The sequence below is a fragment of the Aphelocoma coerulescens genome, chromosome 21 (assembly GCF_041296385.1).
Source record: "Aphelocoma coerulescens isolate FSJ_1873_10779 chromosome 21, UR_Acoe_1.0, whole genome shotgun sequence".
Classification (NCBI taxonomy): Eukaryota; Metazoa; Chordata; class Aves; order Passeriformes; family Corvidae; genus Aphelocoma; species Aphelocoma coerulescens.
The window spans coordinates 7,585,709-7,601,262 of NC_091034.1; the positions used below are offsets into that span (position 1 = coordinate 7,585,709).

Here is a 15,554-nt window from a genome sequence, read left to right on the forward strand (position 1 = left end):
TCACGGGACAGTGCCACCCTCATGGGACAGTGCCACCCTCATGGGAGCAGTGCCACACTCACGGGGACAGTGCCACCCTCATGGGGACAGTGCCACTCTCATGGGGACAGTGCCACCCTCACGGAGGCAGTGCCACCCTCATGGGGCAGTGCCACCCTCACGGAGGCAGTGCCACCCTCATGGGGACAGTGCCACCTCCCCAGGCCCAGTGCCACCCCGCAGGCCCAGTTCCACCCCCCCAGGCCCAGTGCCACCCCACAGGCCCAGTGCCACTCTCATGAGGCAGTGCCACCCCCCCAGGCCCAGTGCCACCCCCCCAGGCCCAGTTCCACCCCCCCAGGCCCAGTGCCACCCCGCAGGCCCAGTGCCACCCTCACAGTGCCATCTGGTCGTCGGGCGCTCCCCCGATGAACAGGTCGGTGTCCAGGTTGAGGCCGTCGGTGCCCGGGGGGCTGTCCCCGCTCACGTGGGGCTCCCCATCCACGGCCAGGGCCCCGCTGCGCCGGTTCCGCGTCACCACCAGCTGGTGCCACCGGCCCGGCTCCACGCGGACCCGGCTGGTGACGGTGCCGGTGCCGGAGCCGGTGTTAAACCTGGGGGAAAAAAGCGCTGTTTGTGCCCAAAGGTGCCAGCTGGGCCATGCCAGGGGTGGTGTGGCACTGGGAGCACTTGGGGACCCTCTCCTTCCCTCTCTCCTTCTCTCCCTCTCCACCTCTGCCCTCCCCATCCCCTCATTCCAAACCCATCCCATTTTGGAATGCAAAAAAAATCCCACTCTGCTGCTTTCCTCCCTTTCCTTCCCCCCCCCTCACTCTCTGCATTTCTTTTCCCAGCTAAAAAAAAAACCCACCAAAAAAAGATCTCCTGCTTGCCCAAAACAACCAACCTCCCACACCTCGGAGCTTTCTGAAATTCAGAGGGAGCCAAGTGAGTTCACTGTGCTGAGAAGAGGGAATGAGCTCCCTCAGTATTCCAGCCACATCCCAAACCAAAAAAACCCCTGATTTTTGTCCACTTTGAGGCCTCTTTGGCTCAATTCAACCCAAATTCCCCCTCCTGGCTGTGCCTCTCACCTGAGCTCCACGAAGCCGCCCACGAGCGCCAGCGAGATGAAATCCTTGCCGTGGTTCTGGGCGTTGTAGAGGAGCAGCCCGCTGGGCTCCAGCGCCCGGAATTCCATGGAAATCCTCACCGTGTGGTAGGCCTTCATCATCTTGAAGGCCAGGTAGGACTTGCCCCCGAAGCTGGGGATGAAGTACCTGATGGCTGCGGGGCCGGGGAGGGGACACAAGGACAGAGCAGTGAGCGCCTGGCACAAACCCGGGAATGTTTTCCTGCCTGTGCAGGAAAGGCCAGGAAGGGCCCTCCGAGGCCACATTCCTGGGAAATGATCCCCCTGAACGCTCACAGTGCTGCCCACAGACCCCTCCGGTGGTGCCATTTCCCCCAAAAATTGGGATTACTTCATCCAGAAGTTTCCCAACCAGTTCCTCCCAGTTCAAAATCAGCGCTGCTGGTCCTTCCCATGCCCTGCTCCCACAGCTCCTCCAAACTCAGCTTCCCTGCTCCTTAATTTTCCTCTCTCGTCCCCAAAAACCTGACAGATTCCCATCCATCACTCCTGACTTTTCCTCACTGCAGCCGACGTTTTCCAAAGGATCTGGGCGGCCAAATCCCATTAAAACCAACAGGGCTGGACACCCACGGCTTGGAGAGCTCCAGGTGACAGCTTTAGGGACAAAGCTTTTTGGGAATGAGCCCACCCAGAGCCCCCGGTGTGACCCCAAAGTGCCTGGGGGAGCTCCCAGTAAACACCAGCAGTGCTACTGGGATCCAGCTGCTTCCCGAGCTTCTCCATGGGCTGGGAAACGAGCCTGGATCAGCAGCACCCCAGTCCTGGTGCTGGGGAGGGTGGGCAGAGCCTGGCTGGGTGATGCTGGGTGACACTGGGTGATGCTGGGGGACGCTGCCACGAGCTGGGACAACAAAGCAGCAGCTCCCAACCTCCCAGTGCTTTGGGATCAGGACAGAGCCAGGGAGGAATTGCTCCTCACTCTTTGCAACCTCTCTGCTCACTTTTTCCACCCACTTGTACCCACACAAGCTGCAGTGGCAGAGCTGGGACAGCCGGTGACACCAACCCCTGCCATGCCAGGGCCGATTTTGGGGCTGGTTTGCACGTCCCCCCCATCCCTCTGTCCCTGCTCAGTGGTTTTGTGCTGTTTCCCATCTCTGGAAATGTCCAAAGGTGGCATCCCTGCCCCAGGCAGGGGCTGGCAAGTGATTCCTCAGGCCCTAAATTGGGGATTTTTGGGAGCATCACCTACGTTTCTCACACACAGCCCCTCCTTTCCCCGCCGGGCAGCTGCAGGTGAAGTCCTGGCCGTCGTCCTCGCAGGTGCCACCGTGCAGGCAGGGGTGGGACTCGCAGGGCCGGGGGGGTCTCCTGGTGGTGCCAGGGGGCTGCCGGGTGGGCTTCCTCCTGCCGCTGCCAGGGCTGCTGGAGCTGGGCCTCCTGGTGCTCACCACGCCCACGGCCTTGGGGCCGGCTCTGCCCGCGGGGTCCGGCCGGTGGCCGAGGGCCGTGGTGGCCGTGGGGAGGCGGCGGGTGGTGGCCGGGGCCATGGTGGTGGCCGGGGCCATGGTGGTGGCCGTGGTGGTGGTGACGGTGGTGGTGAAGAGCCGGGGGATCCAGTCTGGAACACGGCAGAGGGGTGGGGTCAGGTGTGGGTTAGGATTGGGGTTAGGGGTAGGTGTGGGTTAAGGTCAGGTGTGGGTTAGGATTGGGGTTAGGGTCAGGTGTGAGTTAGGATTGGGGTTAGGGTCAGGTGTGGGTTTGGATTCGGGTCAGGTTTGGGTTAGGATTGGGGTTAGGGGTAGGTGTAGGTTAGGATTGGGGTTAGGGGTAGGTGTGGGTTAGGATTGGGGTTAGGGTCAGGTGTGAGTTAGGGTCAGGTGTGGGTTAGGATTGGGGTTAGGGTCAGGTGTGGGTTAGGATTGGGGTTAGGGATAGGTGTGGGTTAGGGTTAGGGTCAGGTGTGGGTTTGGATTAGGGTCAGGTGTGGGTTAGGATTGGGGTTAGGGGTAGGTGTGGGTTAGGGTTAGGCGTGGGTTAGGGTCAGTTATGGGTTAGGGTCAAGTGTGGGTTAGGATTAGGGTTAGGTGCGGGTTTGGGTTAGGGTTAATTATGGGTTAGGGTCAGGGTTAGGGTCACATGTGGGTTAGGGTCAGGGTCAGGTGTGGGTCAGGGTTAGGGTTTGGTATGGGTTTGTTTTAGGGTTAGGGTCAGTTATGGGTTAGGGTCAGTTATGGGTTAGGGTCAGGGTTAGTTATGGGTTAGGAGCAGGGTCAGGTGTGGGTTTGGGTTAGGCGTGGTTTAGGAGGTGGATTACGAGCAGCCAGGGTGCTCCTGGCAGGACACCAGGAAGGGGAATTTGCAGCCTAAGCAACCTCAAAGCAGACAAAAATCGGTGGTTTTTTGGGATGTAGCTGGAATGCTGGAGGTGAGGGCTCTGCCTGTTCCAGTCTCTGTGTCCCTGCTTTTCCTGGGAATTCTGGGGTGTGTGGAGTCCCACACTGGCCACCACCTCCGGAATTCCAGGATGGGTTCCCTTTCCAGGGCAGAGCTGCATGTCCTTGAGTGGCACTGACCATATTCCATGGAAAAGGGGGGGAATTTTAACCCTTTTATGGTTTTCCTGAGGGAAAAATAATTCCAGGCCCAGGGATTTTACCCAGAGGGTGGAGAGGCCCTGGGATGGATTTCCCAGAGAAGCTGAGGCTGCCCCATCCCTGGAAGCATCCACGGCCAGGCTGGAGTACCCTGGGACAGTGGAAGATCCCTGCCCATGGTCCAGCTGATCTCTAAGGTCCCTCCCAACCCAAACCATTCCATAATTCCATGATTCCTCTGCGCCCTGGCACCGCCTGGGGAAGCTTTTGGTGCCACAGCTGCAAAGCCCTGGCAAGGCCAGCAGAGCTCCCCTGGCATTTTGAAAGCCTAAACCAAACGAGGGGCAGTCGGCACAGCCCCAGGGACTCACCAAAATCCATGAATTTGATGTGCTCCTGCTGGGGCTTCTTCACCAGGATGGTTTTTTTCTTGGAAGCTCGGATCTGCTTCAGCAGGGCCCCCTGGATATCGGCGGCCGTGTAGGACGTGGCTGATCCCAGCCAGGAGGGGGGAAGGAGGGAAGGAAGGCAGAGTGAAGATTCAAACAGGAATTTCCCTCCCAAGTCCCTCTTCCCAAGGAAAAGAATCCTCCTTTCCCAAGGAAAAGAATCCTCCTTTCCCAAGGCAAATGCTCCCAGCTTCCTCAGGGAGCAGCTCCTCCCAGCTCTGCTCACACTGAAGTTTTTCAGGACAGAAGGCACAACCCCAGGGAATTTTAGGATGGTTCTTTCCTTCTCCTCCCCAGACAGGGTTCTCCAGCTGGAATTCCCGCTGGGAATGCCCCAGGGAATGGCCCTACCTGGGTCAAAGTGGGCCTCCACGATGACCCTGACGGCGCTGCTCTGCCCCAGGTCCCGCACTCGGATGCTCTTGAAGTCCTTCCTCACTTCAGAGCCACGGAAAAGCTCATCCAGCTGTGGGGGAAGGAGGAAAGGGAACATCCTGGTCAGTGGGAAAACCTGGGATGGGGATCCTGCCAGGGGAAGATCCTGACTCTCAGCCAGCCTTGGATTTGCTTCCAAGCCCTTGCAAGGCATCCCGGTGACAGGGAGGGAACAGGGGCGGCTGTGCTGTGACAATTCCAGCTGGTCCCTGTTCCTTATGGCCAAGGGAAGAGCAGGATCCATAAATAAAGTGGGACAGGGAACCACCCCTGAGGTGAGCAGGAGCAGAACCGAGCCAGAGCGGAGCCACCTCGCAGCTCATCCCGGGATTTTCCCTTGTGTGGCATCCGAGTCCTCCTGATCTCTCCCAAATCCACGTAAAGCTGCTCAGGCACTCGGGAAAATCCCGCAGAGCCCCGCTCTGCATCCTTAAATACCCGCCTGCCTTCCAAAGCTGGCTCTGGGACGCTGCAGGATTTGTCTGGAGGACACGGTGACAGCGCAGGATCGGTGCCAGCGCCGCCAGCTCTGGCACAGCCAGGGCCACCAAACCTTCCCCTGGCTAAGGCTGGAATTCATTATTTCATGATCCCACGGTTTAGTTTTCCCCTTTCAAGCGGGAATAGTGACCAGAGGGGTCCAGGGGCACGTCACACCCGTGGCATCAGGCAGGTGGCACCGGGGACAGGTGTCTGCAGCCACAGGTGGCTTTTGTGCCGTGGTTTTGTGTTTCCATGGAAAACCAGAAAGCGGCAGAGTCCCGGAATGAGTGAGCCAAGGATTTTGGGAGCATTCCCACCCTCAGGCACACGGCAGTGACCTGGGGACCTGCAGTCATGGGGACTGCAGCAGCCATCTGGGCCCTGTCCATCTGTTCCCAGGGCTGCTCCAAGGGCTTGGAATCAGCTCCAAAGATGTTCCTGCCCTTGCAAAGATGGTTTGTGGTTGCTCTGCCACCCAGCACTGCCTCAGCATCCCCAAACGGACAAATTCCCGCCCAAAATCCACCTGCTCCCACAGCTGGAAGTGCAGGGGGTTCTCCTGAGAGGTGGGAGAGTGGATTTACACCAGGAGTGTCCCAGAGTTGTGCAGCTGAACTGGAGGGAGAAGGGGGTTTGGATGGATTTGTCTCAGGGCTTATTCCTGGAGATAAAACACTTTGGGAATCCCAGGGGTGTCTGAACGGTCCCAACATCGAGGCCAAGCTGGAAAAGGATTTCTGACCCAGCATGGAATGAAGGGAAGCTGTGGCCAGGTGGGGTCAGGCTCTTCTCCCAGGGAACAAGTGACAGGATGACAGGAAAGGGCCTCAAGTTGCACCAGAAGAGGTTTAGGTTGGGTCTCAGGCACTGGCACAAGCTCTCCATGGCAGTGGTGGAATCACCATCCCTGGAAGAGCTCCAGGACTGTGAGGATGTGGCACTTGGGAACGTGGTTTGGTGAAGTGGCGGCGCTGGGCTGGGTTTGGTGATCTTGGAGGGCTTTCCCAACCTCGATCCTGCGATTCCCTGACTCCAGAATTCCCTTTTTTGCCAGATCCCGGCCGTGCCCCCGGCGAGGGGCGCAGAACTCACCGCGCCCTCGATGCTCCGCGCCGTCTCCCCAAAGAGCTCCGACTTGGGGTCGGCCATCTCCGGGGTGTAGAACAGCTCCTGGCCCTCCACCTCCTCCAGGATCAGCACTCCTTGGAACACCTTGGTGGCTGCAGGAGGGAGGGAACACAAGACAAAGCCCTTTAGCTGGGCAGGGGAGGCGAGGGGCTGGGAGAGCGCCAGAGTCCCTGGGAAGGGGGATGGTGGTGTGGGGGTAGTGCCAGTGCCAGGTTAGTCGGGATGGGACGGGACAGCCATGGAGGGTTAGTGCTGGAGCAGATGGCAAAGACCAGGCTGGACGTGGCAGCTTTTACCAGACGGGATCCTGCGAGCTCCGGCCCCGAGAGCAGCCCCCCTGCACCGCTGGGTGACAAGAGAGACACGTTAGAGGACACGCCGTGGCCCGGGGCACCCACGGGCATGCACGGGGCACAGCGGGGCCAAACGGGGCTGGGGGCGAGGAGGAGACCTGGCACAGGGGAAGCCAGGCCTGCCAAACCAGCCTGGAACTGCACCAGGAATGCCAGGGGTGGATCCCTTCCTGGGGACGCAGAGGACGGAGAGATCCCGCTGTGGGAACCACACAGGAAGTTCCTTTCCCTTTCTCTTTTCCCCTTCCCTTCTCCTTTCCCATTTTCCTTTTCCCTCTGCCTTCACACAGGCGCTGTCCTTTGTGGGTTAAAAGGGGAAAGTGCTGTTTTCCCAGAGGAAAAGGGGATGTCCCACTGGAAACCCCAAGGAACAAGGAAAGACCTCAGTGAGGAAAAATCTGGGACACGGCCCCAGAGGAACAATTTTCAGGATAACAAGGGTGTTCTAACGGAGCAGAGGTGTGGCTGTGCTTCCTCAAATTGTGGGAAGGAGGGGAGATCCCAGCTGGATCAGGGAGCAGGAAACACCGCTGGGAACCCCAGGAAGCCCAGAGGGGACATTGGGGCTCCAGCTGCTGTCCCTGCCCGCACCAGCACCAAACTGGTCCCGATCCCAGTTCCTTCACAGACACAGGGAATCCAAGGAATTCCCTCATCCCCCCTGATGCCCATGGTGATTGGGCACAAGCCTGGGCAAAGCCGTGGTCAGGTTTTTAGGGCTGGAGCAGTCCAGGGACAGGGTGGGCACCTGAGGGGAGAGAGGGGCAGAGCTCTGGCTCTCGGGGTGACCAGCAGTGCCCACCTGGGCACCTGGGCTGGCTGTGGCAGAGGGGACAATGCCTGCCAGTTCCTGGGGTTCAGGACATGCTCAGGGACACCAGAGTGGGCACAGGACCAGCTGGGCAAGCACAGCACCGTGCTGGGCAACTCTGGCATCCCCCCTGTGAGATTCCTGATTCCTCTCCCCAAAGTGACCCCAGACCCTTCCTCCATCCCCAGTTCACCCGAGCAGCTCTTTGTGTCATCCCCCTTGAGAGATCCCCAACTCCTGACCCCAAAGCGACCCCAGACCCCTCCCCAGCCCCGAACTCACCGGGGCAGTTGCTCCCCTCTGCGTCGGCAGCCGCGGTTTTGCCGTCGGAGCAGCAGCCCAGGGCGGTGTTGTAGCACGTGGCCCTCTCGATGGCAGGCGTGGCTGTCACCTGGCCCTCCTCCAGCTCCTCCTCCCCTGGGGGACAGCAAGGGGACACCAGCAGTGATACCTCTGAGACCGGTGACGCCCCGGCTCCGCCCGCAGTGACACCCGGCGGTGGCTGGAGCCCCCCGGAGCCGCAGGGGTGGCACTCACCGGCAGAGCCCGCCCCGCTGGACTCCTGGTCACCGCTGGTCCCCATGTCCTGGTCCCCGCTGCCCTCAGCGCTGCCGGACTCGCCGTAGCCCGGCTGGCTGGTGGCCACCACCACGGGCGCGGTGGCCAGCGGGCGAATGGTGGCCTTGTGCACCCCGTGGGTGACCCAGGGCGTGGTGGCCGGCCTGGCTGTTGTCACACGCCTCGTCGTGGGGTGGCTTCGCTCCGTGGGCTTGGCTTCCAGCGGCACGGAGCTGGTGGCCACCCCTGTGGGCTCCGGGGCCCGCGTGGTGGCCTGAGGGGGCGCGGGCAGCAGGAGCCGGTCCGGGGGCAGCGTGGGCAGCGGCGTGGGGGGCACGGGGGGGCTCGTGTGGGGGATGGACTCTGCAAGGAGCGGACACAGGAGGTGAGGAGGGGGAAAAGGCAGGGACAGCACCAGGAAGGGGGTGACAAACCCTGGGAAGGGCATCGGCTGTGCCAGGGGTGTCCCAGAGGCACAGGGGGCAAGGGTCAGTGTCAGGACAAGGGGGTGGCACTGCCTGGGGGACACTCAATGGCACTGCCCTGGGGACACTCAATGGCACTGCCTGGGGGACACTCAGTGTGGCACTGCCCAGGGGACACTCTCCAGGGGACACTCAGTGTGGCACTGCCCAGGGGACACTCTCCAGGGCACACTCAGCATGGCACTGCCCCAGGGGATACTCAGCATGGCACTGCCCAGGGGACACTCTCCAGGGGATACTCAGCATGGCACTGCCCAGGGGACACTCTCCAGGGGATACTCAGCATGGCACTGCCCAGGGGACACTCTCCAGGGCACACTCAGCATGGCACTGCCCAGGGGACACTCTCCAGGGGACACTCAGTGTGGCACTGCCCAGGGGACACTCTCCAGGGCACACTCAGCGTGGCACTGCCCGAGGGACACTCTCCAGGGGACACTCAATGGCACTGCCCAGGGGACACTCAGCATGGCACTGCCCGGGGGACACTCACCGTGGCACTGCCCCACGTGCTTGACTGTGATGTGCTGGCCCTGCCTGCAGGCGATGGTCAGCAGCTGGCACTGGTCCCCGTAGGTGACACCGTCGGAGCCACACACCTGGGGGCACAGGGGACACCGCAGCTGCACCTCTGGGCCCCTCCCAGCAGCGGGAACAGGGCCCTAAAAGCTGGAAGTGTTTCTGGGGGGGCTCCTGTGGGGCACAGAGCAGCTCGGAGGTGCCAGCGGGGCACAGCATCCCCAGCCGGGGGACACGTGTGACCTGCATGTCACCAGCAGGGAACAATCTCCTGCCTGGTTCTGTGGGGGAGAGACATCAGAACACCCCCAAATGTCCCTGAGCCCCCCCAAGGGTGCTGTCCCCAAACCTTGGTCGTGTTGGCCTCGGAGCACAGCGGGGACGGGCACTCGCAGTGGGCGAAGCCGTTCACCTCCACGCACGAGGCCCCGAACTCGCAGCGCATCTCCTCGCAGGACGTGGGGGCTGAGGGGTCTGCGGGGAGGGAAAGGAGGTGATCAGTGAGAATCCCAGTTGTGCAGGAGCCAAAATCTCAAATGCAGGAAGCAAAAATCCAGACTATACAGGAAGCAAAATCCCAAACACACAGAAACCAAGTCCCGGTTATACAGGAAGCAAAATCCCAAGTACAGGAAGCAAAATCCCAGTTCTAGGAACCAAAATCCCAATTCTAGGAACCAAAGTCCCAGTTATGCAGGAACCAAAATCCCAATTATACAGGAACCAAAATCCCAGTTATAGAGGAAGAAAAATCCCAAAGAGAGGAACAAAAATCCCAGTTATACAGAACCAAAATCCCAGTTATGCAGGAACCAAATTCCCAATTACACAGGAACCAAAATCCCAGTTATACAATCAAAATCCCATAGAGAGGAAAAAAAATCCCAAAGAGAGGAACAAAAATCCCAGTTATACAGAACCAAAATCCCAGTTATGCAGGAACCAAATTCCCAATTACATAGGAACCAAAATCCCAGTTATACAATCAAAATCCCAAAGAGAGGAACAAAAATCCCAATTACACAGGAACCAAAATCCCAGTTATACAATCAAAATCCCAAAGAAAGGAACAAAAATCCCAATTACACAGGAACCAAAATCCCAGTTATACAATCAAAATCCCAAAGAGAGGAACAAAAATCCCAATTACACAGGAACCAAAATCCCAGTTATTCAGACACCAAAATCCCAGTTATGCAGACACCAAAATCCCAGTTATGCAGGAACCCCTGACCTTTCTCACAGCCGGCAGTGCCCAGTTTGCTGCCGTTGGGGCACTGGTTGCACTTCATGCCCATGATGCCCGTCCTGCAGGAGCACAGCCCCGTCATCTGCTCGCAGTCATCCCGCACCGAGCCCACGGGGTCACAGTTACAGGCTGGCAGAGGGGAAATGCAGTTATAGGGTGGGAAATAGGGGAAAAACCACTGTTACAGGGTGGGAAAGGGAGAAAATGGAGCTGTAGGATTGAAAAGGGGGAAAACCCCACAGTTACAGAGTGGGAAATAGGGAACATCCCCGCTGTTCTGCCGGTGAATGTGTGGAGCCAGGGATTCCCTCAGGAATCCAAGGGAAGAGCGAGGAGAAGGGGCCAGAGAAGCCCAGGATGTTCCGAGCTGCTGCCACCCCTGCCCCGCTCAGGGGGTGGTGATGTCCCACCCCTGTCCCACTCACAAGTGGTGGCCCTGTCCTTGCCCACACTCACAGGGGGTGTTCCAGCCCTGTCCCCGTGCCCCCCGGGTCACTCACGGGTGCAGCCGCTCCGGCCGTCGGTGACGATGCCGCGGAAGTTCCAGAAGCCGGGCTCGCAGCGGTCGCACTTGAGGCCGCCCACGCCGGGTTTGCAGGAGCACTGGCCCGTGCCCGGGTCACAGGAGCCGCCGTAGGAGCCGTAGGGGTTGCACTGGCACGTGCCTGGGGGCAGCGAGAGCAGGGACACCCCTGTGGTCACCGGGTGCCACCAGCTGCTGCCAGCGCTTCTCCTCCGTGCCAGCTCCTAGGGCTGAACCCGCTGTCATGGAGAGCTCCTCTCTCATTTACATCAAAGGCAAGGAAGCCATTAGAGGCTGATTATTAATTCATTAACGAGCAGCTTGATGGAGGGGAGGCAGCCAAAGACAGACAGGGAGACGCTGTCCTGGTCCCAGCGGGAAAGGGACAGCGAGGGACACCTGGGGAGCACAGGGAGGGGGGGGCTGAGCACATCCCAGCGCTGCCGGGCCAGGGAAAGGGAATGTCCATGGATAAACCTATCCCAGGGGATTCCAGCTGCTCCTTAAGTGGTGATCATCCCCTGAGGGATGTTTGCTGCCAACCCAGGGACACAGGTGGGACACAGACGGGTGGGATCTGGGCTCCAGGCAGCTGGGAAGCTGAGTCCATGGATTGGGGGCAGGATTTCCACTGGAAACCCTGAGGATCGTCACTGGAAATGCTCCTGTCACCTGGAGGATCCCCCTAGGCAACACCCCTGCAGCTCCCAGCTCATCCCACAGCCCACCCCACACAGCCCCCAAAGCTGAAGTCACACACGCAGGCCATCCCAAGCTGCTGCTTTTCCCATTATCCAGCTGCTTTCCCCATTATCCCAGCCCAGGAACACCAGGAATTGTGTCTCCATGGGCTGATGTATTTCCCCCACCAGGCAGCCACAGCCTCAGCTGTCCAGAGCCTTTTAAAATGCTCGGATAATTATGGAATAAATATTGATGAGCCACTGGCCAGCTCAGCTTCCTGCACAGGAGGTCACCCACCTGTCACCGGGCCTGGGGTGGCCTCTGGGAGGTCCCCAGGTGAGGCATTTCCCACCATGGAATATTCCTGTCACTCAGGCAGGTGGAAATCCCTGAGCCCAGCCACGGGTTGAAAGCACCGAGGGCACAGCGTGGCCCTGGAGGGACCTTTGGGGACATCCCAAGGGGACTCCACCACCCTGCCCTCCTGCATTCCAAAGGGATTTAGGCCTGGAAGTTGGCTCAGGGCTTTTGGAAGGACGGGAGCATCACCTGCAGTGGGAGGTTGTGGCCGGGTGGGGTCAGTCCCTTCTCCCAGGGGACAAGGGACAGAAGCGGAGGAAAAGTTGCACCAGGAGAGGTTTAGGTTGGATATCTGGGAAGATTTGCTCACTGAAAGAGTGGCCAGGCATTGGAACGGGCTGTCCAGGAAAGTGGTGGAGTCACCATCCCCGGAAAGGGCCAAGAAACCTGTGGATGTGGCACTTGGGGACACGGTTTTGTGGCAACCACAGCGGTGCCGCCACTTGGGAGAGCTTTTCCGACTTTCATATCCCACGATTCTGCAGCTGGGGAGCGTCCAGCCTCACCTCCCCTGGGACAGGACCCCAAACCCTCCCTCCAGCTGCTCCTCCAGCCCGCCCCGAAGGTCCCCCGGTGCCCCCCGAGGTGGCACTCACTGGGGCATCCGGCAGCTCCCACACCCAGCGCCAGGGTGACGTTGTCCGGGCAGCAGCCGTAGACGGTCTGGCTGCAGTGTGGCACCAGCAGGGGCGGCGGGGTGGTGGCCAGGGCTGCAGGGGGAGGACAGGGACACACGGGTCACTTTGGCACCCGCCACGTGCGCGTGGATCCAGCGGCATTCCCGCAAATCCTCGTGGAGGTGCTGGGAACAGGAGGTGAGGTCCGACCCTCGGCCAGGGGAACACGGGAGTGGGAACAGCAAAGGGACAGGGACAGGGACAGGGACAGGGACAGGGACAGGGACAGGGATGGGGATGGGGACGGGGACGGGGACGGGGACGGGGACAGGGATAGGGACAGGGACAGGGATGGGGACAGGGACAGGGACAGGGACGGGGACGGGGACGGGGACGGGGACAGGGATAGGGATAGGGACAGGGACAGGGATAGGGATAGGGACAGGGACGGGGACAGGGATAGGGATAGGGACGGGGACGGGGACGGGGACAGGGATAGGGATGGGGATGGGGATGGGGACGGGGACGGGGACGGGGACGGGGACGGGGATGGGGACAGGGATAGGGATAGGGATGGGGACAGGGACGGGGACGGGGACGGGGACAGGGACAGGGACAGGGACAGGGACGGGGACAGGGGGGTGTCCCCAGTGAGCAGTTCCTGCTGTCCCCAGGGAGAGGGCACAGCCGGGCACACAGCCAGGCACACAGCCGGGCACACAGCCACCAGGGAGGAGTGGCTGCCCTCAGGGGACACACACAGGTGGCTCCCCGGGGGGACTCACCCCGACAGGCTCCCTGGCTGGTGACAAAGAGCTCCTGGCGTTTCTCGCATCGCGTCTTCTTCAGCTCGCACTCGTTGGCGTAGGTGGCACCGTCAGAGCCACACACCTGTGCCAGCACAGCGAGGGGACGGCTCAGCGCAGCCCCTGGCACGGGGTGCCCGCGCCGGGGATGGCCTGTGCTGCCTGGGGAGGGGACAGGAGGAGGGCAGCGCTCACCGGGCTGCGGGGCACGGCCAGGCACGTGAAGTCGCACACGCAGGGCTCGTCCTCGGCGTCCTCGTCCCACCAGCCCCCGAACTGCCGGCACCGCTCCTGCTCGCACTCGCTGCCATCCCCCGAGCCAGAGCCCCCCGAGCCACACTCTGGGGACAAGGACACCACGGTGACACGGGGCAGAGCCGGGGGGACAAGCAGGGCACCGGGGACAAAGCCCACTCCTGGCTCGAGGACGTGCCCAGCACATCCAAATCTCAGCAGGTTTCTCTTTTCAGCCCCAAAATCCTGGCCCCACGCGGAGTGGGATCTGATGCCGGGGCTACAGGGAGGATCCCAGATGTCCCACTGCTGGCACGGTGTTGTGCCAATCACACTGCAAAGGGGCTTCGGCAGGTGGCCTGAGCTCCTCCTCCTGCAGCAGGAGCCAAACCAGGGCCCTGTGGTTGCCCAGCTGCCAGGAGGGGCAGCTGCCACTTGCTTTGGTGACAATTGCACTCCATGCTCTGACCCAGCCTCTTGCCCCCATCCCAAACCCTCCACGCACAGGGAGATTGTGGATGGTGGGGAGCTGGGATTTGGGTTTGGAGGTTGGGGTAGGGAGAGGTTTGAAATCCCTGAAGCTCTGCAGGATGCTCCGAGCTGCAGCAGCGGCAGAGACGTGGCTGATTTCAAAGGCTGCTGGAAGGGGAAAAGCAGAGGGGGGAAGGGGAACCTGGCCCTTTTTCTGGAGTGATCAAAGGCTGCGCCTTGGCATTACACAGAGAATTATTCAGGCTCTGCTTCCGGAGGGACAGCAACCTGGAATCCCCCGGGGAGGGCTGGATCAAACACCCTGTTCTGTCTGCTCTCCCCCTCTCTGATGTCCTTCCCAGCTCCTTTACCATGTGTGCCATGGGCCAGGGAACCTCAGCTCCCTCCCTGTGCCAGCAGGAATCCGCAGATTCCCAGAGATTTCCCAGAGTGGGAAAACTCAGCGGCTTCTCTATTTTTAGGCTCACCAAGCAAGGTGCAGCCGACCCCAAAACCTTCCCTGGGGCTCTGCTGAGTCAACAGAGCCACGGGATGGGTTGGAAGGGGCCTTAAAGATCCAGTTCCAAGCCCTGCCAGCGGCCAGGATGCCAGGGATGGCATTGGAGAGGGAATATTTACAAGGGATGCAGAGACAGGACAAGGGGGAATAGCTTCACACTGAGAAAGGGGAAATTTAGGTGGGATATAGGGAACTGATTCCTCCCTGTGAGGGCGGGGAGGCCCTGGCACAGGGTGCCCAGAGAAGCTGTGGCTGCCCCTGGATCCCTGCAAGTGTCCAAGGACAGGCTGGATAGGATTGGAAAAAACTGGGATGGTGGAACGGGGGTTGGAATTTGAAGGGGGCTGGCACAGGAGCTGCTGTGCAGGGGGTTTTTGGGGTCTCACAGGGCGCAGCGGGGTTCCATGGTGAGCACAGAGGGGCAGCAGGGAAGCGTGGCTGGCACAGGACCTGCTCTTTTGGGGCTTTTGGGGTCTCACAGGGCGCAGTGGGGTTCCATGGTGAGCACAGAGGGGCAGCAGGGAAGCGTGGCTGGCACAGGACCTGCTCTTTTGGGGCTTTTGGGGTCTCACCGGGCGCAGTGGGGTTCCATGGTGCTCACAGAGGGGCAGCAGGGAAGCGTGGCTGGCACAGGACCTGCTCTTTTGGGGCTTTTGGGGTCTCACCGGGCACAGCGGGGCAGCGAGGGAAGCGCAGCGCACGAACCCTCGGCCCCCCCCTCCCTTTCCCCCGACCCACGAAGAAGCAGGACCAACCCACCGTCCTCACAGGGTCCCATCCTGGCCACCTCGATGCTCTTCTGCAGCTGGCACGAGGCCACCTGCAGCTGGCAGGGGCTGTCGTAGGTGACGCCGTCGGTGCCGCACACCGGGGCCGGGGGCTGGCGCTCGCAGCGTGGGCACAGGCACTGCCCGCCCACACAGCGGCTGCCGAAGGAGCACACGGAGCTGCCACACGACTCTGGGGCACAGGGAGGGACAGGCTCAGCCACCCGAGCGGCCCCCGTGGCCACCAGTGCTGTGTCACAGAGCTGGGGACACCAATGCCATGTTATTCCTTATTTAATCCACGCGAGCTCTACGAGGGTCGGGTGCCCACCCCGAGCATTTCGGATTCCCAGCAGCTCTTTCTGGTGAAATAAATCCCATTGAAGCATTTACTCTGGGAGTCAGCTGCCATCCTCACCCATCCTTCCTT

At 60.7% G+C, this 15,554-nt stretch overlaps 1 protein-coding gene across 3 annotated transcripts in view; it reads right to left on the reverse strand.

Moving 5' to 3' along the window:
- The window catches only part of AGRN (agrin), an 87,953-nt gene that overhangs the window by 15,794 nt on the left and 56,605 nt on the right, over nucleotides 1-15,554 (reverse strand). For all 3 annotated transcript variants that reach the window (XM_069034766.1, XM_069034767.1, XM_069034768.1), the window contains 16 exons: nucleotides 15,117-15,317; nucleotides 13,328-13,473; nucleotides 13,112-13,217; nucleotides 12,306-12,419; nucleotides 10,643-10,807; nucleotides 10,128-10,271; nucleotides 9,243-9,367; nucleotides 8,868-8,973; nucleotides 7,869-8,252; nucleotides 7,614-7,748; nucleotides 6,132-6,259; nucleotides 4,473-4,587; nucleotides 4,044-4,163; nucleotides 2,328-2,696; nucleotides 1,074-1,266; nucleotides 378-593 (listed from right to left, as the gene is read on the reverse strand). In XM_069034766.1, coding sequence (XP_068890867.1) covers nucleotides 378-593; nucleotides 1,074-1,266; nucleotides 2,328-2,696; nucleotides 4,044-4,163; nucleotides 4,473-4,587; nucleotides 6,132-6,259; nucleotides 7,614-7,748; nucleotides 7,869-8,252; nucleotides 8,868-8,973; nucleotides 9,243-9,367; nucleotides 10,128-10,271; nucleotides 10,643-10,807; nucleotides 12,306-12,419; nucleotides 13,112-13,217; nucleotides 13,328-13,473; nucleotides 15,117-15,317 — 2,767 coding nt within the window. The remainder of the gene's footprint in view (nucleotides 1-377; nucleotides 594-1,073; nucleotides 1,267-2,327; nucleotides 2,697-4,043; nucleotides 4,164-4,472; nucleotides 4,588-6,131; nucleotides 6,260-7,613; nucleotides 7,749-7,868; nucleotides 8,253-8,867; nucleotides 8,974-9,242; nucleotides 9,368-10,127; nucleotides 10,272-10,642; nucleotides 10,808-12,305; nucleotides 12,420-13,111; nucleotides 13,218-13,327; nucleotides 13,474-15,116; nucleotides 15,318-15,554) is intronic.